The sequence below is a fragment of the Panthera uncia genome, assembly GCF_023721935.1.
Source record: "Panthera uncia isolate 11264 chromosome A3 unlocalized genomic scaffold, Puncia_PCG_1.0 HiC_scaffold_11, whole genome shotgun sequence".
NCBI lineage: Eukaryota > Metazoa > Chordata > Mammalia > Carnivora > Felidae > Panthera > Panthera uncia.
Genome location: NW_026057578.1, coordinates 15,981,049 through 16,008,118, shown reverse-complemented (window position 1 = coordinate 16,008,118; position 27,070 = coordinate 15,981,049). Strand labels below are relative to the sequence as shown.

General features: G+C 47.4%; 2 protein-coding genes across 2 annotated transcripts in view; one reads left to right on the top strand and one right to left on the bottom strand.

The window, feature by feature from the left end:
- PKIG (cAMP-dependent protein kinase inhibitor gamma) overlaps positions 1–27,070 on the top strand; it is a 409,002-nt gene that overhangs the window by 134,309 nt on the left and 247,623 nt on the right. The window lies entirely within an intron of this gene.
- Positions 9,542–14,276, bottom strand: FITM2 (fat storage inducing transmembrane protein 2). The gene is made up of 2 exons (XM_049650745.1): positions 13,988–14,276; positions 9,542–12,012 (listed from the first exon to the last, which is right to left on the bottom strand). Exons 1-2 carry the CDS (start codon positions 14,254–14,256, stop codon positions 11,397–11,399), a joined length of 885 nt encoding a protein of 294 aa, XP_049506702.1. The 5' UTR covers positions 14,257–14,276; the 3' UTR covers positions 9,542–11,396.

The following is a 27,070-nucleotide window of genomic DNA, read 5'->3' as shown; positions in this document are numbered from 1 at the left end:
ATCTCTAAACCATAAAAGTCCAAAGATTCAGGAATGGATAGCAACATTTTTGTGAATGGGCTATTATGTGCAATAGTGAGAGCTAGTCTCCCATTCCCACCTCAGCACTGCTGAACCTATGTTTTCTGTATGGGGAAGGAACAGCACTGTGGGCCATACAAAGTTTATACTGCATCCTGTAGGACATCACCTCAACATTGCAGTGTCTCCTGGCTGGTGCTGTAATGGAGTCTTTAATAGGCCATTTCAATGTTCTATAAGCATAGCTGCTTCTAGATAATAGAGCACATGGTAAGACCAGAAAGTTCCACAGGTATAATTACGCCGTTGCATTTCTTTTGCAGTGATATCAACCCCTTGGTCAGAAGCAATATTGTATGGAATACCAGGACTGGAGCCAAGATGTCCGTGGATGTCGTGGTCAAAGAAGGCAAATCCATATATAGGATATACAAATTGCTGCTCGCTGCTCTCTCCATGATGGAAGGGGTCAATGTGACCAGTTTGCCACTAGGTGGCTAGTTCCTACAGGGAATGGCTCCATATCAGGAATTCTGTGCATGTTGGGTACTTGATGCTGGTATTACCTGCATCAGTCTTGCTGAGAGGGAGTCCGTGTTGTTGTGTCCACCTAGAACCTCTAGCTCGATCACCATGGCCATTTTGTATGTGAGCCCATTGAGCAAGCACTAGGGTGGCTGGGGGAAGGGAATGACTTGTATCTACAAAACAAGTCATTTTGTCCAAATATTTGTTAACACGCTCCTCTACTGAGTACTTTTGGGGGAGATACAAATATTCTCTTTCTGTGCCCATTGTTACAGATTCGCCCACATTCTTTCTTTCACAGATATCCTGGTTACCAATCCTCCATTCTTGCTCTCTCCATGCTCTTGATCATCCAGCCAAACCATCCATTCCATGAATATGTGTAGATCCGTCTTTCTGGACTTCTGTCTCCATCTAGATATAGTGGACAACCACAGTTACTGCCTGAAGTCCTGTTCACAGTGAGGATTCTCCTTCTCCAATGTCTTTGAGGGCATTCCCCGTGGTGCTGCAACCACTCACTTCCAGTTGGTACCAGGATTGAGATTTTTCTTCCTCCATCATTTGATCAGAGTGAGTTTGTCACAAGTCCTTAGGTGTTGGATGAGGAAGAGGTGGTGAGGTGGCAGGAATAGTTGGCATCCTCTGAGCTGTTTCACTTCCAATTGATAGAATGCTGCTCTACGTACCCAGCCTTATGGCTTGATCAATCAGATGGCATCCAGTTCACGACAGGCAGCTCAGGTTGCTTAGTCATTTGGTGTCTCATGGTCAGGTGTTCAGTCTCTTCCAGGGCCCAGTAGCAGGCCAGAAACGAATTTTCAAAAGGACAGTTGTTATATGCAGAAGAGGACAGGACTTTGTTCCAAGAGCGTGGGGGTATGTGCTGAGAGTTTCTTATTAGGGCTGGCTGGAGGCTCCACCCACCATGTCTAAACCACAGACAATTTCAACACCATTGGATCTGCTGGGTCATTCTGAGCATCTGAACTGCAGCCTGCATCTACTTTGGGATCCACCCAAAACCAGAAGTCTTATGGGTTACCCTGTAAATGGTTTGGAGCAACACACACAAATGGGTGAACGTTGCCTCTCAAATCCAAACAGGGCTACCAATTGCAGTGCTTCCATCTTAGTGGCAGGCATAGCAACTTCTTCACTTGGAAGGCATAGCCTGACATTTCCTAACCCCCGGGTCCCTAGAAATTTTAACAAGGTACAGGTTCCTGAATGTTCCTGAGGTTTATATACCACCCTCTGGCATGTGTGGGTCTTTCTAAAGCATCTGGTGCACTTGCCATTTCCTTTTCACCGGGAACAACATGATGTCATCAACATAGTGGGTCAGTGTCTTATTATGGGGACATCAGAGCAATCAAGGTCTCTATACATGAGATTACAACAGAGAACAAAAAAGCTGACATAGCCCCACAGTGAGAAGCTACTGCTCTGCCCAATAACAGCAAATGGCTTTTGGTGGTCCTCACCAAATGGTAGAGAGAACAACAGTTTCCAGACCAGATGTTGCATTAAAAGTGCTAGACACTGTGTTGATTTTCTTTAGTAAAGAAGCCACATCTGAAAAAAACGGCAGTTTGAGTCACCACCTGAAGGAGTTCATGATGAAACATGACCCTTCTCCAGACCCACCCATTTTCCAGTGTTGTAACTAGTCTAGTGTGTGGGGGCGTGGGGAGTTCCAGGAACTTTCCCTGGTCTACCCGAATAGCTCTTCTACCTAGTTGGAGAGGTAGAAATGTTGGGATGGCCTTAACACATGACTTTGCCTCGAGTGATGAGTGGAGGCTTAGCCTGGGATGGGGGAAGGCAGTGACTGACCAGCAGGAAGAGGTGGAGGTCTGTCTGGTCCTGCTGAGACTGTAAGGTGACTGCCCACAGCAAAGACTGAGAAGCAGTCAATCTCAGTTTGGAGACAGGGTCTTCAGCTGTTAGAAGAGCTGGCAGAGAGGCTGATGCCCAACTGAGCTGTGTCTCCACCAAACACCTAACACATTAGGGCATCTCCCAGGGCATCTGCCTGGAGATCAAGGAAGCCAGGCCTGGAGAAGTGGGAATAAAGGAGATGGAGTACAGCAGGCAGGGAAGGCAGAATTGTTACAATGGCCAAGTGAGTTTTTTGTTGTTGTTTTGTTTCGTTTGTTTTTTATTACAAAAAAATGTTTAATGTTTATTATTTATTTTTTTCTTGAGAGAGAGAGAGAGAGAGAGAGAGACAGCATGTGAGTGGGGGAGGGGCAGAGAGAGAGGGAGACACAGAATCCAAAGCAGGCTCCAGGCTCTGAGCTGTTAGCACAGAGCCCGATGCAGGGCTTGAATTCATGAACTATGAGATCATGACCTGAGCCGAAGTCGGACGCTTAACCACCTGAGCCACCCAGGCGCCCCCCAAGCAATTTTTAACAAGAGGGGAAAAAAAAACATCAAGACTTAGGAGAGTGGAAATTCAGTTTTGTCCCATTATGAGGGGAGTGGTATAAACTGGCCTGGAGTCTGTCTCCTGTCTTTGTTCAGGGACCCAGACTCCTTCCATGCTGTTTCCCCACCTTCCTCCTGTGCATTGTCCTCATTCACAGGGCACGCGAGGCCCAGGTTTTATCTGATCAGAAGGGAAAGAGAGGCTGGAAGAGTGTGTGTCCAGTATTTTAAGGCCTACACTTGAAAGAGGGTCACATCACTTCCACTCACATTGCATAGGTGAGAATTTAATCGCACGGCCTTGCCCAGCTGCACAGGAGACTGGAAAATGTCTGCGGTTCCACAGCATTGCTAAGGAAGGAGAGAACAGATCTTGGTGCACAGCTAGCAGACTCTAACACAAGGAATAACTGAATGAGATGAGGCACAGGCAGGTGGTTAGAGAAAATCATAGACTCAAAGTCCAGGCTGGGAGACACCATGCACGTCCGCCCACCTGTTCTGCATATGGGGAAACTGAGGCCCTAGATGGGCTGGTTTCTGGTTTGGTCAGGATCCCACTATGAGTGAGCTAAAGCCAAGAGTCTTTTCCCTGGTCCCATTCTGTCTCTTGGAATGTCATGGAGAGAACCTAGGGTGGAGGACAAGAAGAATCAATATGCAAACATTTGCTCAGAATCCATCAGTTGCTGAGCCTTCTGTGAGGTGCCATGGAGGGAAGCAGAGAGGAGGAGGATGTGGGGCTATCAGAGTTCAGTCACCACCACCACCCAGACCGTGGTAATGGGCATCCCCAAAGTTTACACTGTTGCAAAATGTCTCTCCATCATTCACAGATCCGTAGCGGGGGGGACAATGAGGCCATATTTTCTTCAGCTCACAGCTTTTACTCCCAAAGCCACAGAATACTTGTCCAGGTCACTTCAACATATCTCCAAAGACCTGTTTCATCTTTCCCTCACAATCTAAGACCACACTGCCTAGAGGTCTCAGTTTTCTCATTTCTAAAATGGAGTTGATAATAATAATAGCTGCCATCCATTGAATACTAACTATGCCCTAGGAAATTCACATACATTATTTCTGACTCTGCAAAACATAGACTTTTATGTTTCACTGATGAAGAAACAGAGGCTTGGAGAGTTAAGCACCCAAGGCACAAGGGGTAGATTGGGTTGCTGGATTTCCTAACAGGATTATATATCCACAGCTTTTGCCATATAATTTTGTAGCATGTCCCACTGTGGGTGGAGTTTTCTTTATTTCCTTTCCCGCAGATGCCAGGCTTGCCCATATGACCACCTTGAGCCAGCGGAATGTCAATGGAAGGATGTGACACAAGCAGCGGCTTGCAGGTACTGTTCAATCTGTCTTAGGCTTTCGTGCCCCAGGGATCATCACAAGAAGAACATGCCCCACGTCGTTGCTGCCCTTTTAGTCTGGACCCCAGACCTGAGCCCAGCTGTGGCCTGGAGCAGAACTCACTAGTTAAGACCCGCCCACGTCAGTGAGTTGCAGTTACCTGTGAGCATCTGTGGTCATAAGCCATCACGCTGGGGGAGGTTTGTTACAAAGCATTATTACAGGAATAGTTGACTAATACAGTGGCAGAGCTGGGATATGAAACCAACTGTGTTAGAAGCCAAAGACCTTCCTGTTTTCTCTATGGCCTAGGTTGAGGTAATACAATAAAAACGTCAGGCACCAGATTTAAAAAATTAGAACAAATGCTAGTTGTTACTAATTTAATTCAATGTTGCATTTTTAAAATTATATTGGTGACACCAGCTCATTTTAGGGTTCCTGGGGCCATGCAGGGGTTACAGGGCCCAGGCTTCTGAGAAAGACAAAGCTCTAGCTTTAGCTCTAGCTTCACTAGACAAAGGTGAATCTCTTCAGTAATAAGCAGCCCTCGTGGGTGCCTGACATTTTAAAACTTATAAAATATTTTCCCATCCATGATATTCATTAAGCCACCCAAAGACTAGTGAGGTAGAAAAAAAGTCCTATCCCCATTTCACAAGCCCAGAGAGGCTAAGTGACTTGCCTAAGGTCACACAGCCATGGACAGGCAGGAGTGGACAGGCAGGATTTGAATGCAGTCTGCTTGCTCTAATCCAAAGCTTCTACTAACTCCAGATGAGAGTCACCATTCACCCCTGCATTAGTCCCCAGGAGCAGGGGAGTATCTGGCAGACACAGAGCAGACACAGAATCCTCAGGCAATTGGAGCAGAAGTCAAAAAGGGATGGAAGGGTGGGGGTGGGGTGGGGCGGTGGGTGGTAGCAGCTTGTTTGGGCAGGACCTGAACAACACTGGTCCAGAAATTAAGATGCTTATGAGGGGTGGCTCCCAGGCTTCTCCGCCTGCTTATCTCCTAAGCACTCAGACACCTCAGCCACGCCCTGGCAGAGAAGACGAGGGAAGGCAGGCTCCGTGATAAGGCACCCAGCCCAGTTCCCCAAAATAAGCAGCCTGGAAAGCCGGGTCAGCCAGCCTTTAGCTTGCCTGTGAGTGGACAGCACCTCAAACGGGGAGACCTACTTTTCCTTGCCCCCAAATCCCCACGGATAAACAGATGGCCTTTCCTTTCGGCTCTCCTGGATAACACCTCTCTTGCTCTCCCTCATCCCTCCGTGAGCCCTGAAAGCAGACCGCAGACTCTCAGAGGCCCCATTCCCACGCTAGGTCACTGGGACATGGCCTTCTACATTCATTACCTGTCCATTTTAATTACTTCTGAGTTGATCAAAATTAAAGTGCTGACATGTATGGGGTTCCTTTCTTCTGATTTTAAAGTAAGTTATGGTAATGATGGCACGTTAGACTTACTGTGCCCTTGAAGACATGTGTATGGTACTTCCAATACATTAGGTCCTGTTCTAATCCACTTAAGATACACTTTACAGGTATCTATTCATTTAATCCTCATGACAACCCTATGAGCTAGGTACTTATATCATCCCCATTGTACAGATGAGGAAACCGAGGCCAGAAGATTAAGGAATTCGCTCCAGGTCACAAAGCCAGAGTGTGTGTGGCAGAGCCAGGATTTGAACCCAGGCAGTCTGGCTGGAGTCCACGTTAATCTCCTCCCGCTTTTGCTTTTCTAAGCGCTTTATACAAACCATTTCTGCCCGGGCTGTGACAAGGTCAGAGTAGGCTGGGGGCACACTGTGCTTTAGAATCTCAGCACAGCTTGGGAGTTGCTCAATTCACTGCCTGCACCCAGCTGGACGAATCCCCCCAAAGGCACCATGTCTCTTTGAATTAACACTGGACCTCGCACAGTGCCTGGTTCCCTCAGTGTGCCTTGAACACTGAAGCCCTGAATGTTGGGTGAGGGAAGCCACCATCATCCCGACCTTACACTCCCAGGAGGAGAGGCTCGGAGAGAATGACTGGAGAGAGGACACACAGCTGTAAGTTCCAAGCAGTGCAAATCCGAGTCTGCCTGCCTCCAGATTCCGTGCTGATACATCACTGATTCTTTGTAGTGACTGCACTGTTATTTTTGATATAGTTACCGTAATTTGGTAGGACAACAGATCGTGACAACTTCTCGCTGTTACACGTTGCCACAATGAGGTCTTTATACTCGTTTGCCCGCTTCTACACCCCTTTCCACAGCCCACGGCCCGAGACAGAGGTTGCTGGGTCCGCCCATTTTAAGTCTGGACACTACTAGGTTACCTTCTAAACACGTGGTACTAATCTACTACCTCCCCTCTCCCCAGGGAAGGAGGGCACCTATTTTCTGTGCTGTGTGTTCAACTTTCAAAACTCAGCGACTGTATTGGGGGCTTTGGGGACAATTTCTGAAGGTGACTACACTGCACAGGGTTTCTCTGAACGGAACCTACCCCTTCCCTGGTCAAAAGTGATCTGTCAAAAATGGCTTGAGTTTAGAGACTTCTTTTGGTAAGGCCTCTGGAGTTCATCCCTCTGGGAATGAGGCTCAGCTCCCCATGTCCAGTAAGTCCGGATGAATGCATACAAATCAGGTCTGAACTACATTAGGCTATGGATGCACAGAAAAGCGGGGGGTGACAAAGAGCACCCAGAGGTGGGCTTCTCCATCACTCACTAGAAAACCAGCTGCCACCTCAGCTCTGAGTAGGAGTTTCTTTTCACGTTGTTTCCTAAAATAGGATCACAACCAGCTTGGGAAGCAGAACAGAGAAAGGGAATAGAGCAGACGCGTTGGTGGGATTACTCAGTCCACCCCCCTCTTTTATCGGGTAAGGAATTGACAGCCAGGGATGGTGACTGACGAATCCAGAGTCACACAGGAAAGCAGAATCAGAAGTGGCAGCATCCAGCTCAAAGCCAGGTAGCCTCACCTCTAGCTGCGGGCTCTCCATGCTATAGCACATCCATCACCCCTGCAGTCCTTCACGCCTTTCTTCATGCTCCGTTGCTCTGGAAAATGGGGGGAATGTTATGTTCCTTGAGAAGGGATGTCTGGATAAAAGTCACTGTAGCATATCTTTGTGCCTTTGTGCGTCCTGTTCTCACTTGCTTGGATTCCCTTCTCTAACTGTCTGAACTCCTCCCCACCTTCAAGACCCAAAAGAGTGGTTATGTTCTGTGAAAATATTTTCTAATTTCCCAGGGCATCTGATTGTCCCCTGCTCTATGTTCCCAGGCCCTGACCTTGCCCCAGCACTCAGAACATTTCAGGGGCACCGGAGTGGCTTAGCCTGTTAAGCGTCCGACTTTGGCTCAGGTCATGGTCTCGTGGTTCATGAGTTCAAGCCCCAAAACCGGCCACTGGGCTCCGTGCTGACAGCTCACAGCCTAGAACCTGCTTCAGATTCTGTGTCTCCCTCTCTCTCTGCTCTTCCCCTGCTCTCTCTCTCTCTCTCTCTCTCTCTCTGTCAAAAATAAATAAACATTAAAAAAAAACAAAACACTTGATGGTGGTTGTTGATTCCTTTTGTGTCTCGTCCACAAGACTGAAAATTCCTCTAATGCACAGATGTATCAAGTTCTCTGCAACTCCAGCACCTGCCTGAAGCTCTGAGTGGACAGACTTTGGACCACAAACTCCAGCGGGGAGAGAGTTTATCCTGACCATCAGCTCCTGGCTCACAGTACGAACTCAGGAAGCTTGGTGCTGCTGACGAAATCTGCAGAGGGAAGTACAACATCTAAGGAGCTTTTAATCCTACAGCCGTAGAGCTTTCTGGAGCTTTCAACAGACACTACCTGGAGGTGCCAACCGGGTAAGGCTGACAAACGAGTAGGCAGGCACTAAGAGGTCTAGGCCTCCAGGGCACAGGGCACTCTCACAGCCGACCTCATTGGAGTGGACTTTGTACCCGCTCGTCAGTGTTACTCCCATGAGGCTCAACTCCTCTCCTTCTGCCCAGAAAACTCCCAAATCTGGTTGATTCAGACCTCAGGACTCTCAGACATAGCTATGACACAAAGGGAAGGAGTAAATCAAGCTAAGAAATGTATGACTGGAAAACAAAACCAAAAAAAGAAATAATATGACTGAACATATACTTGGTTATAGAATTGAGGAGGAAAAAAAAAAAAAAAAGGAGTAACCATAGTCATGGAACACCCTGTATCTAACGAGTAGCTCAAGTAAGAACTATACCATTTTCATAAAGTAGGCTGCGCTTTCCTGGTTCTGGACTTTCTTAAGGGTTTTAGAAAGGAACACATGAAACACGGAACGTGGGATTTCATTATCTCCAGTTTACTTAATTTGCTTGTTTACACACACGACCTGTGTGTATGTAACAGTGGCAGGAGCCAAACTCTAAATACAATCTGGTACTCAGACTATGACAGATGCACATGGAAAATGAGGTGTCAGTGAATGAACCTCAGGGTGGAGACGCCAAACAAGCATGGTGGTATTCTGGGATCACAGATGCCCTTCCAAGCCTCTTGCTCAGCACCTGGGGACAACAGACACTTTTCAAAAGATACAAGACTATTTCAACAGGAGACCCAGACCCCAAATGGTACTCAAAAGTAGATGTTAGTTTCCCTGCCTCCTCTAAGGAGCCACAAGAAGTTCTAAAGGCTTTAGGTGAGGAAAAAGGAGATGAGGGATTTTGGTCCGCTAAGCGCATGTGCTGGGTGTTTTACATACATCATTTCCCGTAATCCTAACGTATCATCTCCATTGTCCAGGTGTGGACACGAAGCCTGCCTGTGGTCAGACACCTCTCAGTGGTGGTGCCAATATTTGAACCCCATCTCGCATTTTCCTAAGCCCAAACTCTTTCACCAAACCACGCTGCCTCACAGAGGGGTAGGGAGCACGTTCCCAAGGAAAAGGCGAGGGTGCTAAGACTGAACAGGAAGTGATAGAAGACTGCTCAGTACACAAGGGTCGGTAACTGACACTTTCCACAGAGTTACTTTTAATGCTGAGCCTGAATCAGATCTGCTAGGGGGAAATGTCTGGGTATTTAAGTGTGACAAATAGACACATAGAGTCACCTTGTGTCTGCCGCCTTTGGTGCTGAACACGAAACTCAGGAGAGACTTCAACCCCTTCAACAAGCCCCCCCCCCCCCCCCCGCCTACTCTACCTCCCCGTTTACAGACGAAAACTCCAAAGGGCAAAAAAAATCTCATGGGGCCCGTCATATCTTGCCAACGCTCCCAACGTCCCAAAGCACCACGGGTGACACCTCCGAAATCTCAGAGCCAACATTTCTGCCGCCTTTTGGTACAACGTATCATACCTCACATTTTGATCGATACAAATTAACATGCAGCCTGGTGGGATACCAAATATATATTTTAAATACATCTTTATAAGAAATACAATTTACCCTGAAGATTTTTCAGGCCTCAAGCTCCTAACATGTAAGCTTGAGTTAAGGCAGTTAAGTGTAGTGCTTGTCAGGCTTAGCTTTGAGGGAGAGGAGCATCAAGGAAGCTTCCAGGATGATTATCCAAAATGCGAAGGGCTGGGTATAAAGGCCTAAAGAGACAGTAAATAGGCAGCCTGCAACCTGTGGAGATGACGGGTGGCGGGGGAGTGTCTTATCACAGAGCTGTAACCGTACCTTTGTGGGTGAAGGTGACAGGCCACAGAAGGACAGGCTGGACACTGAGAAGTGTGCAAAGGGGGAAAGGAAAGACCGATTTCAAGGCCAGCTGAGCAGGCCCAGTTTGGGTCTGGTGGAGGGTAGGGCCAAAGTCGTGCCGACATTTAACAGGGACATTTTTGTAAACAGTAGGCTTCCTGCCATCAGAGACAATGGAAGACGTTTTCCTTCACCTCCAATTTATCATAATCTTGTCCAAAATGTAAAAATTCCTTGGGCCACAGCAGACTGGTCAATGTACTTATCAGCTGAGTCTGAAGGACACCGTTCAGCTTACACCACTGATGCGTGGTCAGGAAAGTTTCAGTGCAAGTATGCATTTTGCAAAGTTACTCTGACTCAGCTTAAATTTCATCAAGTTAGTATTAAAATGTCTGCTTTCAGGTTTTATTCTTAATAGAGAAAACAGCCCCATGAAGCGAGGAGGAGTTTAATACCATAATCCAGGAGTCTAGTTTATAAAAAGTAAATTAGTGTTCTAAGAAAACCCTCAAAGCTATCCACACACGTGCCAAAGTGCAGCATCGAGGTTGTGGGTTATCGTCAGGAGTTTTGTCAACACAGAACAAACGCCATAGTTGTTATTGAAAACAATAAAGCATTTGCTCAAAATAGTAGGAAAAAAAGGTAACCTTATTGCTCCAAAAGCCAGTAAAACTGGGCAACACAGACAGAAAACTGGCAATGTTCGTTACACAAAAATCATCCAATACTCAGCCACAGAGGCACTCCAGTTGAACTGTTTTGGTAGGTAATCACAAGCCAGTTGTGATATAGAACATTCTGAGGATAAACAAATACCACCACCAGAGAGTATCTTCAGGCAGGTGGTTGTTTTATAAAGAACCCTGCTGGAAATAAATGCTTACGCAAAGCTGACCAGAGAGCAATATTATTAAATAACAGCGTTAAGTCAGCCATTAAAGTACAAGATGACTAGAATCAGGGAGAGAATGACAGTGGCAGAGAAGGGTGCTGAGGCCCTGGCCTCCCCTCCAGCCACACAGTGGAGGCCTTCCTGATTCTGTCGTCTCTCTGAGCCTTAGCTCTGCCCTCTAGGGACAAAAGGGACATTCCAGATTAAGGTCAAGTCTTGCCAGGGACAAAAAGTGCCTGACTGGGAAGGGTGGTATTTGTGACACAAGATGACATGGCCAAGAAGTGTGGGGATTCAAGTCCCTCCCCAGACTCCACCACCACTCACCAAAACCGCCTGGTGAGCTCCCTCGCTGAAGGAGGACTGATACTTTAGTCAAGTAGCCAAGAAAAATCATGAAAAATACATTAGCCATTGCCCTGCTATGTATCACCCCTTTTGTTTCTCTTTTATTCCTTGTAACTGTCTTGCTTCAAATTCAAAGTAGAGCTCTGGGGAGGAAGTCCTGGGGAAAAGGGTTTCAGATACCAAAACCCATAGGTCCCGTACCAGCCCAGCAAACCGAACAGGGTGCCAAACAGTTTCTGGGACAAGTCGTGGAAGTAAACGGCCGTGCACAGAAACATCCACACCCAGATGAAGGTGAGGAAGCCCAGGGCCACCACCAGGGTGGTGATGGCGGTGTGGAGGCAGTGGCTTCGGTCCGTCTTCACCTCATGCAGCACAGCCATCTCCTCCACAATCATGAGGGCGCAGAAGGTCAGCAGGAAGGAGTGGCCTGAGATGTCAAAGCCGTGCCAAAAGCCTCCTTCCCCGTGGCACTGCTTCTTACTCTGGTGCTCCTTTCTGACCCCCTGCAGGGCCGGCGACTGGTAGCAGCTGCCCGTGTAGTGTTCGATGTTGGAGAAGAGAGCTGTGCAGACATACCAGATGGCCGTGCCCACAAGCAGGGTGCTCAGCCGCCGCAGGACCAGGCCGGCCTTGCCTGTCAGGTGGTAGTTGGTGAGGGCAATGAAAGGCAGGAGGAGACAGAAGGTCCAGGCCCAGGCCAGTTTGACAAAATACCTGGCAGAGGAGGAAAGTGGAAGTGAAGAGAGGGGACATGGTGGAGAGGAAACAATGTCATGACTCAGGTCTCCAGACTCTCAAGGGAGGGGAACTAAGAAAAGTTGATAACAGCTACTGATAGCTATTTCACTTACTAAGTTCTTTAAATGTGATCTTTAAACAACTCTAGGAGCTGGCTACCGTTACTATCCCCATTTCACAGATCAGAAAACTGAGGTATACAAGTATTGTGCCCAAAGCAGAGGTCATAAGTGGTGCAGCCGGGATTCAAATCCAGGGCCTGGGATCTTAGTCTGTGATCCAGGCTCTGGGAAAGTGAACACAAAGAACACTCCCACTTACCCTGGGAAGAAAGTCTCACTTGCCCCATTTTATAAAGAATGTGAGGCTCAGAAAAGTTCAATAACCTGCCCAGGGTCACAATCAAACCTCCAGCAAACCCAGAGTAAACCAAGGTCTGGCCAGCCCCAAAGCCCATGTCTTTTCTCCCCCACACTGTGGCTCTTTCCTACATGGCAGAAATGATCTCAGAACAGAGCTTGAGTTCAAGTCAGAAGATCAGATTCAAATCCTGACTCCGACTCAACTTGTTACTACACTTCTCCAGGCCTCAGTTTCCCCAGCTGTAAAGATAGAGCTGAGGAGGCCAAGTGAGTTTTGAAATCCCTCCCAGAGCCAATGATTCACTGGTTCCCTCCAATTAGCAGAGGCTTGGAACCAAACATCAGAACCTATGGTTACCCACACACAACAGGGACTCGTCTGCCAGGCTGCTTGGCTCCCAGCTCACCCAGGCCAGATAAGGTGGCAGCTGCCTGCCTGTCCCCCCTTGCCCATCAAAGGTGGCTGACCTGGGGACCGGCCACAGGAAACACACACGCAAGAGACTTGGGGCTAACAACCACACTCATCATCCATCTATTCTTAGCCCAGCCTCCATGGAGGCGTGAGGAAGGAAGGGGGGCCAAGGACAGGATGACTTTCTCCCGGGTTCCAAAGGCTTCTTACACACCACCCAAGAGCCTGACACTCACTTCTTCCCTGGGACTGATATGCAAGGATCTTGCCAGAGCCAAGATCTGTCAGGCATTTGACAAAACTGCTGCGGAGAGAAACCGGGGTTTTATGCAGGTAACGAAAGTTAGGTTGACTTTTGGGAGATGCTGCTGACACTGTAATTCTAAAGGAGAATTGAAGTTCACTTCAAGGGCCAAGTCTTATCTTCCAGAGTTTCCCTTTAAGACCGCAACAGTGTTTTTGTGCAATAAACTTAAAATCCAGTCGTTAAACAAACAAACAAAAAGGCGTGAGTGGGTGGAGTTAAGGAGATGTCTCAAAGAGCCCCACTGGGCTTACTTTCCTGGGCCACTGCCATGAACTCTGAGTGGCTGAGAAGGTCCCAGGAGATCCAGGGGAAAGGTCAGAGGCTGGAGGGTTCCACTCCTCGGGGACTGTCTTGGAGCGGGAGTTGGGTCAGAGGCCGGGGCAAGGCTCGCAAAGGTTGCAGAGTCAGCAGGGGAAGGCAGGTCTTTCACAGGTGGTGACGGGATTCTGTCACAAGCTGGGACGGGGGGGGACTTAGCGTGGGGTCTGATACAGGCAGGCAGGAGAGAGGTGGCATCTCCCAAGCAGGTCCAGGGCTGACTCCGGACTCCACGGGGAGGTGGGGGCGCAGCGACAGAGGCTAATTCAACGCCCCATCCCACCCCACACCCCGACAGGCGCACACAGACACGCACACAGCCCTGCAAGTCACTCCCTGCCCAGTCAACTCAGGCTGGCTCGTCTGGGCGTGCAAACGCCAACTGCTAGTGACACTAGCTATTCGGGGGATCCCTCGGTCGCGACACGCGTGCAGATGCACCTGTCACGACGGGGAAGGCCTCCCCTTCCGCTGACTCGTCCATCAGGGCAGCTAAGCCCCGGCGGGTCGGCTATGGCGGGGACAGGGGAGGACCCGGGACGCACTCACACGTTGAGGACGTTGCGCTTGTTGCTGAGGTAGCTCTCGGGCAGCGGGGAGAGCTCCTTGAGGAGGGAGCCCGCCAGCATGGAGGCCGCCAGCGCCCAGGGCAGGTAGCGCCGCACCGCCGCTCGCACCAGCGTCCCCCGGAGGAACCTCGCGCAGCACTCCAGATGCTCCATGCCCGACCTCGTCGGCCACCGTCCGCCTCCCGGTATCCTCCCGGCTACCGTCTTGCCCTTCGCTCGGGAAGGCGCCGTGCCTCCTCTTGGGCGCATGCGCGCCTCCCGTGAGTCCCACCCCTCGCGGGGCGCTCGCGCTCCCCCTCCTGGCCACTGATGGCCTCTGCAGGGCGTCCGCTGCGGAACGCCGCGGTCCTTCTCTCACTTCTCCCAGTCCCGCCGCCAGGTGGCAGCCTCGGAGTTTTCTCTGGGTCTGGGAAAAAGCGCTCCGGGAGTATTTGCTGGATACCGGAAAGAGTTAAGTGCAGTGTTGTAGGGACTGGAGCAGTGGTCACAGCATCATTTAGTCTCTTTTGGAAGCTTGGAGACACCTCGTCCATCTGCGCCTTAGTTTTCTCATCCGTAAGTGGGGAGCCAAGAGGAGCTCAACCCTTCCCAAGAGTTAGTTTAGGACCCCGAGGTCATTACGGTGATCCAGGTATAGGGACATGAGATTTCATTCTATCAACTAGTCGTTTCATTTTAAACAACTAGTGTATTGAGTGAAAATGCTGGACTCTGGGGGTTAAGGTCAGATGAGAGTGTTGGTGACTCAGTTGCTCAGTTTATCACAGAGCTAAATCCTCTCACCCCCATCGTGGCTGGGTGCCCAATTCAGTGTTTCTCAAACTTGTGACTTTTTTTGTTTTTGTTTTTTGTTTGTTTGGTTTTTTGTTTTTTTGGGGTTTTTTTTTTTTTTTTTTTTTGCCGCTGTATCAGTTTCCTCGGACCGCTGTAACAAATTACTACAAACGGCTTAGCTTAGAGCAACAGAAACTTATTTTCTCACAGTTCTGGAAGCCGGAAGTGCCAAGCTGTTGGCAAGGAGGGTTCCTTCTGGAGGCTCTGAGGGAGACTCCTGTCCAGGCCTCTCTCCCAGCTTCCGGTGACTGCCTGCAATCCTGGGCGTTGCTTGGCTTGTAGCTGTGTAACTCCGGTCTCTGCCTCCATCCGCACACAGCCTTCTCCCCTCTGTGTGTCTTTCTCCTTCTGTCTCTAACCAGGGTAATAGTCCTTGGATTTCGGGTCCACCGTAAATCCGGGATAATCTCACCTTGAGACCCTTGATTATATCTGCAAGGATCCCATTCCAAATAAGGTCACATTCCCAGGTACCAGGGGTTAAGACACATCTTTTTGAGGATCACCATTTAGGCCATTACGGCTACCTTAGCTGCTTTTGCTATGTCCACATACCACCAATACTAATATTTATTTAAAGCTTTTCTTTAAACAACACACATTTCAAACTCAAATACCTCCCAAATAGCTTCCCGAGCAAAAATATCCTTGAGATTATGGATTATGTGTGCCAATTGTATTTATCACAAATAAACATTTATATTGAAATATTCATTATCACTAGCTGTCTAAAATATTCCCATGCCCCTAAATCAAGGATTCATCATCACTAGCTGTCTAAAATATTCTCATGCCCCAAACTTGGGAAGCACTGACCTGATCTATGCCTATAATGGACTGACATTTAAAATCCCTCATGCAGAAGGGCGCCTGGGTGGCTCAGTTGGTTAAGCATCTGATTCTTGATTTCGGCTCAGTCATAACTCATGGTCTTGAGATTGGGCCCCACATCTGGCTCTGTGCTGACAGTGTGGAGCCTGTTCCGGAGTCTCTCTCTCTCCCTGTCTCTGTCTCTCTCTCTCTCAAAAAATAAAAACAAAATTTAAAAAAACCTCTCATGCAGGGAATTAATAAACTAATGAGAACAACAGCATTAATTCCTTAGAACCATCTCAAGATGATCTACATATCTGAAAATCACATTTATCTAATTGGGGTTCTTCTGTAACAAGATATCTCTGGGCCTTCAAAAAGTTACATTCTTAAAAATATATATATATAATGATGATCACACCAGCTTGGCTTTTCATGGTTGGGAATGGGAAGTACACAGCTAGAAAGATCTCATTTGTGAAGGCAGCTTGTAAATAGTATCTGAAATCATCTCTATCTCCTGAAGGTTGCCAGATGCTCAACCATTGTTACTTTCCATGGCAAACTGCATAATGGTCAAGAACAGGGAGGTAATTGGATATTATTAAAGCGGTTCCATTAGTGAAAATCCAGATGCTGATCCCGCACTCCAAGAAAAGGTGAAAGAGCTCTGCGTGAACAGAAACTCTAGACATCACCCAAATGAACTTTCAAAAATGTACCTCCTGAAACTTTCAGGGTTTGTATTTCTGTACAAAGGATATGGGTTTTTTCCATTTAAGACTATGTAGTTTTATCCCTGGAGAATTTTGCAGACTAGGTTAAACCCAGACTTGAAAAATTATACGTCTTTAGAGCAGTTTTCCTTCCTTCCTTCCTTCCTTCCTTCCTTTTTTCTTTCTCTCCCTCCCTCTCTTTCCCTCCGTTTATTTCTCCCTCTCCCTCTCTCTCTTTTTCTTTCTTTCTTTCTTTCTTTCTTTCTTTCTTTCTTTCTACCTCAACCCATATTAAGAAATATATGTTTATGTTGTGAACTCAGTGTTGTCCTGGAGCCAACTATACAGGCCTGTGACAGCAGATTGTTACATTTTCAGGACTTTGGCAAGATGATTGTTAAACATGGCCATTATTAAAAATTACATTATCTAAACTAACAATGAAACTCAACGTTAATATTCAAAACCCATTGTTTCCTAATTACCTATTCTTACGTATTCTAATTACCTGTGCTTATTATCTATGCTCTTGGGGTTACTTATATCTGTTGTATCTGTATGGCATGTTACTGCGCAATTTTCCCAACTACACGTTCAGTGACATCACACTGGTAGCTCAAAACCATCCGTGGTGGGAGTCTTTTCACCAGTTACTACAAATCAGGGCTTTATTTGGTTTGTTGATTGTGTAGATTGAGATACAACTCCATTTGTCAAGTATGGTTGAACTGAAACTATAAATTATCTACAGATACAAGAGTCCAGCAAAAAGCGATGAAAGAGTTCTGTGAGAATCAATCCACTATATGAAATTTACAGTGAAGAATACTTGTATATTTTATTATTTGTAAATTATGTGCTACACATTCTGTATGTTGAGAAAACTTTATGAAAAACCTATGTATATATATACTTATACATTTTCTTAGAGAGCTAGTTGTTAAACATTTGTCAACAAATCACTGGCTGTAATCCAGTAAGCACACAAAAATAGTATGTAACATATGAATGAATATACATGCTAATAGATAAATAGACATAGCTATAAATACAGCTTCATGACAGTTCATGACAGAATTTGCCTCTGCTGGGTGTGAGGCGCTCTCATATTTTCTGTTTAGTCATAAATTCAATTTTTAGAAATGCTGGTCATGCCCCCTGAATTATTTTACAACTCACTAATAGGTGGGGATCTATAGTTTGAAAAACACAGAAGATTTTAAGGCACTGGAGGACAATGCCCCGCCCTTCCCCACCAGAGGGTGATAGAAGGCCACAATTTCCAGAGTTCTTCCCTTCCTGCTGCTTCCATGGTACCACCTAATTGCCGATTTTCATTCCTTCTTTATCTAGTCAGCAATGACTTAAAATCTAGTGGTCTCTGACCTCAAGGAACTTAAAATCCAGTGAAGGTGATCATCATTCATTTACTCAGCCAAGCAACATTTATTAAGTTACTAGTGAACCAAGCATTGGGTTAGATGTTAGCACTTCCAGTGTGTTGAATAGGTGAGTTTCCTTGATAACCAAAGATTTATCACCCTTTGAAAACACAGTTTGTTCTAGTTGGAAGCAGAATCACTAAGTGTGGAATGGTTGCGTGGAAATCATCAGACGTTACCATTATGCTGTAGCCAGCTTGGACAGGCATATAGATATACATATATATGTATGCATATATACACATATATACATATATACACACACATATATGTATACATATATACACATGCATACATATATATACACATATATATGTGTGTGTATACATACATACACATATATGTGTATACATATATACACATGTATACATATATACACATATGTATACATATATACACATATATACATATATACACACATATATATGTATACATATATACACATATATACATACATATATATGTATACATATATACACATATATACATATATATACACACATATATATATAAGCTCAAGATTAAATAAAAGGAAATATAGGGGGCACCTGGGTGGCTCAGTCAGTTAAGCATCCGACCTTGGCTCAAGTCATGATCTCGCAGTTCGTGGGTTTGAGCCCAGTATTGGGCTCTGTGCTGAGAGCTCAGAGCCTGGGACCTGCTTCGGATTCTGTGTCTCCCTCTCTCTCTCTCTGCCCCTCCACTACTCACACTCTGTCTCTCTCTCTCTCAAAAATAAACTTGAAAAAAAATTTTTTTAAAGGAAATATAAGTTTGTGCTGCCTTTTCATAAAGAATTTTTCTTCTTTATAACATTATACTGTAGTGCCACTGATTTATAAGGAGATTACATTCTGCCTGAGTAGAATAAAAAAAAAAAATCTGAGTGTTCGTTTTCATTGGAAAAGAGATCTTTATTTTGACAATGATCTCGGTCTGTTTTAAAGTATATTGGTCTGAATCGCTTGATTAAATGGCAAAGAGTAGAAGGCCTTTATGAATTAGGAGTATCATTAAGGACCCTTTAAAAAAATACACTTTAGGGGCACCTGATTGGCTCAGTTGGTTAAGAGCCTGACTCTTGTGGGCTCTGATTATGAACTCTTGTGGGATTGAGCCCCAAGTCAGGATCTCAAGTCACGCTGTCATCGCAAAACCTGCTTGGGATTCTCTCTCTCCTTCTCTCTTCCCCTCTCTCTCTTGCAAAATAAATAAATAGACTGTAAAAAATACACTTTATAATTTACTTATTCATTTGTTAAAATTTCTGTCTCCCCTACTTGAATGTCAATTCCAGAGAGCAGGGAACATTGCCTTTTTTGTTCACTGATGCACCCCAAGTGTCTAGAACCATGGCTGGCACCTACTAAGCACTCTTTTTGTTGTTAAATAAATTAATGAATCCTTATTAATATGCTTATGTAAAGGAAGTTATTTTAAACTTAAATTGCTTTTTTACAAACTGAGGAGAGATGACAGAGAATAATAGTTATAAAATTATTATTATTTATCTTAAGATCAAAAAGATTATAAATCACCAGGAAAGAGATTTTCTGGTCCATAAAGTCTGAACAAAGCTGCAGCAGAATGACAATGGATTAAGCAGAGGATGCTCAGAGCCACTGAGGAAGAGACCACATAGGCCCAGGGAAGGGTCAGGGAAGAGTTCTTGAAGGAGATGATTTCTATCTAAGTGGACATCTGAAGAAGAACCCCTGATGGGGTTCGACCCCTGTTGTCCAGAAGAACAGTGGGAAGCGATCATTCCAGGAAGAGCGACCAGCAGGTGCCCTTTAGTTGGCTGGTGTGTGGGAAATAATTCACTCTGGGTTGGGGGAAGGGGTAGGCAGCTGGGTAATTCTCCCAGTGGGCAGCTGGCTCTGTCCACAGCTCCTGGCCAGCCAGGACCAATTGCTTCCTTCTGAACTCTCCTCTGCAATGCCTCCCCCATTCCTAACCTCTGGCCACCTCTTTCTGGCCGGAGGGGACAACCAGCCACTCCCTGGGGTGAGGCAGCTGAGCAAAGCCTGTGTCTGCCAGAGGCCAGACTGCTAACTCGGAGGGGATTGTGTCCTCTGGCTGTGCCCCCAACACACACAACCCCCGACTGCTCATCATGTGGGCACAGAGTCAGAAGGGCTTTGCAGGAGGACAGGGATCTGGCTTTGCTCATCTACAGGCCACAGACACAGCAGTGGGAGGAGCTGCCTGGGACCTACCCCACCCCCAGCACCCCCACTCCCTCCACTGGCCACAGACTCCTGCAGATCCCAGACCCTCCTGTCTCAGGTGGCCACAGGGCTGAGGTTTGGGGTTCTGAAAGAACGTTGGTAAAACTAGAAAGAAAAGGAAGGAACCAAGTATCCCAGTGTTGTTGAGCAGTTACCTATAGGATGAAGGGAGGGCACTGGGATCACACAGAGTATGGGCAGTTTTCTAGTTCTTTACCTGGGGGTTGTCAGATGTTCACTTTTAAAAATGGATTAGGGGCCCTTGGGTGGCTCGATAGGTTAAGTGCCGACTTCGGCTCAGGTCATGATCTCATGGTTCATGAGTTCAAGCCCCTCATCGGGCTCTGTGGTGACAGGAGCCTGGAGCCTGTTTCAGATTCTGTGTCTCCCTCTCTCTCTGTCCCTCCCCCACTCACGCTCTGTCTCTCAAGAATAAATAAACATTAAAAAAATTTTTTTTAAAAATAAAAATGGAATAAACTGCATATTTGTATTTTATAAATCTAGTACCTATGTTATATTTCACAATTTATGAGAAGGTATACATTTTAAAAAGGAACACCAAACTGGGAATAAAATACTTAGGTTCTAAGAAGAACCCGTTTTATTGAAACTTAACTAAGTGTCTGGCACTAAATGCTTTACTGTATTTGGCTGTTATTACTTCATTCTGCAAAGACTGAGGCACAGAGAGGCCAAGAAACTTAGCCAAGGTCACACAGCCAGCAGGCCATCAGAGCTGGGATTCAGACCAGGGTAAAGTATGCCTCACAGGGTGAAGCGCTTAACCAGTAGCCACCCCTGTCTCCTAGGTCTGGGGGTTGTCGCTCTGACCTCACTGGCCCGCCAAAGAAAAGACGACTCACAGGGTCACAGCACTCTGCAAAGCTTACCACTGGCGCAGTTGGGAAGATTTAGCAGCCATGTGGTATGTTGGTTAAGAACACAGCCAGGCAGACACAGGGTCAAGTCTAGACTCAGGATTTATTACCTATGTGTCCTAGGACAAGTCATTTATCTCTGTTTCTTCATCTGAAAAACGACAACGCTGGAGTGCCAGCCTTGTTGCCGGGATAAATAAGTGAAACCTTATTGTACTAGGTGTGCATACAGTAGGCACACAAGAGATGGTCACCCCTGAAATAAAGACGCTCATCTTTGCTCATAGTAACTTGTCAGACAGGCACAGCAAAGTGTCACTGTCCTCACTGAACAGATGAGAAGTCTGACTCAGTTTTCAGGCCACAGAGTCTCCCCCTGGTCCCTTCCCGCCCCTGCCCTGCTGATTTCTTAGGGTCCGGAGACGGAGCCGGGATGTGGCCGCGGGGCTCGAGCTCCGCGCCCGAAGCAGGAATGTGGGGCGCCTCGGTGGTGGTGGCGAGGGGGGGTTGGGGGGGGAGCTGACACAGAGGCTTTTCCGCTCCAGCTGCAGCGGCCGGCGACACAGCAAATTCCGCGACCACACCTGGCCATGCAGCTGTCCAGGCTGGACCCGGAGGAGGATTCCCCAGTCCTCTAGCCGCCGGCCCCCAAGCCGCGGCCTCAGGCAGGGACGGCGCGCCAGGGCGCAGGATCACTGGGCGCCGCCTCCCCCAGCTGGATCGCCCCTGGCCAGCCCCTTCTTCCAGCTTCCCCATCTCTTTTGGAGGGGAAAGTCGTCTCTGACACCCTCACCCAGGCGGTGAGGGGCTCCCTGGTGCGAGGGCTCTCTCTCTCTGCCCCTCCCCTGCTCTGGACTAGGGTGAGGTGCCCCCTTTCCCTAACGGGCTACTCCCTGGTCTACTCTCCCTGCCCCCCTCACACTCCCCAACCCCCACTGGCAGGACTGGGCACAGGGCAAAGCAGAAAAGGAGGCCCTCAGGTCATTGCCCGCCCTGTGGCTGGCATGGCCTCCAAGGTCTCCAACCTGTAAGATGTGCTCCCATCTCTCAACTAACCCCTTACACACTCTTACCCGGAGAGTCTTCCCTAACCTGCCTTTTTTTTTTTAGTTCTTCACACCCACCCAATTCCTGCCTGCCTCAGAGCCTTTGCCCAAGCCCATCCAGTGCTTGTACTGGTGTCCCTGTCCCGACCCTGTGTCCCAGCTTCACCCCCAACTCATGTCTCCGCTTCTCCTTAATCATCACCTGTTGCTCACGTTTCAACTGGTAGAATGTCTTGAAAACTCTTAGGCCATGACTCTTCTATACAAAGCTTAGAATCAGCTTGCCAACTTCCTCCAAAATAACTTGGAATTTTGGTTAAATGCGTCCTGAAACTAGGGGTGCCTGGGTGGTTCAGTTAGTTAAGTGCCTGACTCTTGATTTCAGCTCAGGTCATGATCTCAGGATTCGGGGCTCTGGGCTGACAGCGTGAGGCCTGCTTGGGATTCTCTTTCTCTGCCTCTTCCCCACTTATGCTTTCTATCTCTCAAAAATAAATAAGTAAACTTTTTTTAAAAAGCTACATAAATTGCATAAAATAACTACGTAAAGCCTATTAAAATCATGTCCTTAAAAAAAAAGATCCTTTTGAATCTAAAGTGTAATTTGGTGAGAACGGACAACATACTCAAGTTCACTAATAATGGCGTGATGTGCGTCACTGAAGATAGAGACACAAAACACACAGCTCCTTCCCTCAAAGCGCTTATTTGCCCATTGTCTTCCTTTTTATTGTATTTTATTTCATGAGAGAAGATCTTATTGGGCCCATTTTGCGGATGAGGAAACTGAGGCGCAGAGGAATTACATGACTTGCCTCGGGTCCTATGGTGAGGAAGTGGTGGAGTCTGACTCACGAATCTACTCACTGAATCAGTTTGGTCTATGGGTTTGGCGTGTTTGTGTGTGTCTGTTTGTGTGTTTGCACAGAGGGTGTGTTTCCATGGGCCCGGAGTGAAAAGCATCTATATTTGAATATGGATGTGCTATGGGGTTGAGTGGGAGTTTGCAGATGCGTCTGCTCTGTTGGATGGTGACTTCTGTCTGTGTTGATATTGGGGTCTTTGGTTATGTGTGTAGACTGCTGGGGATTTAGGTTGGGTGTATGGGGGAGAATGGATGTGTTGTTGGGGAGACAAGAATGGGATATTTCTGTTGGTATGTGTTTTTTCTTACGTAGGACTTTCATGTTGTACTTGTTGAAAGAACTCTTTTACGTTAAACAAAGACTTTTTTAACCATATATAAGTCCAACTTTTAAAATTAAAGCATAACTTAATTTTAAGTGCTGAAATCTCAAGTATACAACTAGATGAAGTTTTACATACACACACCCTTGGATCCACCACTTGGATCAAAATAAAAGACAGGTGCAGCCCCTCAGTGGGAGCCCCCTCCTGCCCCCCTCGGTCAGTACCCCTCAGCGTAGCCTCTGTTCCCGCTTCTGTTATCTTCCATTAGTGTTACCTGCTCTTGCGCAGTGTGTCAATGGAATCACACCATGTTTCTGTGTGGGGAGGTTAACGGCTAACGTTGAACAAACTTTGGCTTGTGTGCTAACATATATCACACTGAATTTCTCCTAATAGCCAAATAAGGTAGTGTCTATTTATTGTTCCCATTTTATAGATGAAGAAACAAAGGTTTAGAAAGGGCTCAGAGCCAGGTCACGTGTCTGAAACCACAGCTCTGCTCCTTACCCAGTGCTAGACCATCCTGCCCCCTCTTGGGTAAGCTGCCAAGGAGGTGACACTGCTATCGGGCTGCAGAGAGAGCAGGAGGCCGACCTGGGAGCCCAGAGGTGCTTCTGAGTGTGATTTATTTTCTAAGGCGTGAGTTTCTCTGCATCTGTCATGAGGCCTTTCCGATTCTCCTTGCTGGGCCAGGAACTACCACCGGCAGCCGAACCACCGCTGTGCTGCAGAGACAAACCATGCCACAGGGGTCGACTCCCAGCTCCCAGACTTATTTGCTGTGTGACTGTGGGCAAGTTGCCTCCCTCTTTGAGCCTCGCATCCTCTAACTATTAAAAGGAGATTAAAATCCTCATGCATGGTTAAGGTGGTAACAGATGGAGGATGTCATTGTATAAATGACTCCTGCTGTTATGTTTTTAAAAGCCTGTTTTATTGTAAAATAAAACGAATACAGAAAGTCACACAAAACAGAGGGAACCCAATAAAGCAAACCACTTGTAACCACCAGTCAGACCAAGAAATAGGAACCCCTCAAATGTCCCAGCCTGATCACAGTCTGACTTTGACAGTATTTCTTTGTGTTTCTTTATAGTTTTATTGCCCAAGTACACATCCCTAAAGACTATAGGAGCCTTGTCCATATTAAAAAATGTGTATCTTTTAAATCTCTACTGATTCCTCCCTCGTCCCTTGCATTTTCTTAATTTATCTTTTGGAAGAATCTGGAGCATTTGACCTGAAAAGTTTTGAAGAGTCTGGATCATCGCTATTATTTTTCACATGCATTGCCCTCCTTCTAGCTTCCTCCCTCTCCTCCTTGGATTTGAAGTGATGCGGATCTGGGTTCCAGTCCCGAGTCTGCCAGTTGCCGTGTGACTTAGACAAGTCACTTAACGTCTCTGAACCTCTTTCCTCAACTGGCAAATGAGGGACCTAGAAGCTCTCAGCCTTCTTCCTCGAACACCAGACTTCTGTCCTGCAGTCTACTCAAAAGCAACTTTACAGGGTGAGGGATCAGAGACCTGGCTCTGGAATCCAGTTTCCACTGGCACTAGCTGTGTGAACTTGGGCAAATTACTTGACCTCTCTGAGTTTTCACTTCCTAGTGTATAGAATGGGGATTCTGATACCTCACCCAAGAAACTGGAGCCCGGCTTAGATAAGATCAGGCCCCTAAAGCATTTAGTGCCCGGCACCTAGTATGTGCTAATCACGGTTGGCAGCTGTTGCTACTGTTGTTAGCTGCTCTTAGGGCTACGGTATATTGACCGCTTACTCTGTGTCAAGTGTCTTCAGATGTGCTAACTCATTTTATCCTCACAACAGTGCTGTGAGGCAGCCCCATTTTATAGATGAGGAAATTGGGGCACAGAAAGGTTAAGTAACTTGCCCACCGTCGCACAGATGGTAAGCCACGAACCTAAGTGTCTAGATCCAGAGCCGTGCTGGTAGCCACTGAGCCCTACTGCCTCAAATACGACTACTCTCTGGAAGAATTTCCCTTTGCTTGCCCAAACCCGGAGAGAATTCCGACAGGAAGGAGGGTGACGTAGTAGCTGAATCCAGCTGCTAAAATCCAGAGGTGAGAAGGTGTTCTTACCCTAAAATGAGATCCTGACCCAGGACGATAATCTGGGCCATCCCTGGTTATTTCCTGCCCCACCCCTACCGTTTTGATCTCCTGAAAACCTGCCGAAGGGGGCGCGGGAACAGGTTCAGACCAGGAGGACAGCAGAGACGTTCCCACCTGGTGGAGTGGCCTGGGGGTGTTGCTGTGTGTTTACCCGGTGCAATTTTCTGGGTTTCTGTGGATGTGTGAATGTGTGTGGTAGGAGATGATGCTTTTGTATGTGGAGCTGTCTGTCTGTGTCTCTGTGCGGAGGCAGCGTGGCCAGCCTGCCCGGGCACCTGACCCATCTCTGCCATCCACTGGATGTGGGACCCCAGGCAAGTGACTCACCTCTTTGTGACTTAGCTGCCATGTGCATATAAAAGTGGATATGATGACAATATTAGTACCTACCTGATAGAGTTTTTCTGAAGATTCAATGAGCTCATCCAAGTAAGTGCTTAAAATAGTGTCGAGCACTGAGATAGGAGCAAGTATGGTTGGCTTATATGTTTTCACAGGATTAAATGTGTAAAGGGTGAGTTCCTGTATATTTATGCAAGGGCACCGGAGGGGGCACAGTAGCAAGGATCTAAGGGGATGGGGAATTGAGCCGTCTCTGTGGTTTGTAGGAGGAGGAAGCGCTTGCGGGAGTGTGTACATGCAGGTGCGTGTGGTGTGTGCCCAGGGGAGGCATGTGCATTCTGTAAACGTGTGAGGATGTTCACTGCAGAGTCCCCATTACCACACAAATAAGCTCCTGGCCCTAGGACAAGTCCCTGAGGCTCTGTGTGCCTCAGTCTCCCCAGCTGTGCCATGGGTGGGGTTACTGCCTCAAAGGCTGCTGTGAAAAGCAGTGAACTGTGGATGTGAAGCTCCACTCATGTGCAAGCCATAGAAGAAGGTCCGTTGAGCGTGCTGACAGAGGGGGGCATAATCGTTGGCGCTCCTGGGTCTGTAAGGGCCAAGGCTGTTCGCGTGTGCCTACCCTGGGCTGCAGAGTTCCCCCTGGGTGCCGTGGGTCCCAGCCTGCCATAGACGGGTAAGCCCTCAGTCCAGCTTTTTTCATGGGACATCTGAGGCCCAGAGAAGGATAAGACCTTACCTCAGGACACACAGCACTCTGGAGGCAGAGATGGGGCTAGATTGGAGCCCAGCCCCCTTGTCTTTCTGGCACGGTGGTGAAAGCCTGTCCCGGACAGGGCCAGCACCCACAGCCCTCACTGCCTCGGCCTGCCCCACCTCCCCCAGCATCCAGCAGGCAGCCACTCCGGCAGGAAGATGTGTGCTTTGGCAGCAGGCACGGTCTGGGCCGGGAGGCTGAGGCTGGGTGGCTGCCGAGGGCGGGAATGCCATGTGTCTGGGGAGAACCCCAGCCCCCAGCGCTCCATTGCCACCTGGCTCAGCTGGGGACCCCGACACTGAGTTCTGGGGATTCTCAGAGGTCACTGGAAGAGGAGGCTGAAGGCTTACAAATGCTTCGACTTTGGGTGTTTTTATAGAACCTCTTTCCTGTAAGTCTACTGTCTCCATTACAAAAGTATTGCTTGTTATTTGTGAAGAATACAAGTAATCAGAGAGGAGAAATTAAACTCCTGTCTTAACCTAGAAATACAGCAACTCAGAGACCAAAGGGGCTTTGACAACACACAGGTGCACATGCCTGTATAGACATCTGCATGCTGGTGCATGTGTCTGTGCAAGCACACACACACACGCATACGTGCACGCACACACACACACACACGCACAGAGCACAGGCTGTGTACCGGCATAGTTCTGAGCGCTCCACAATG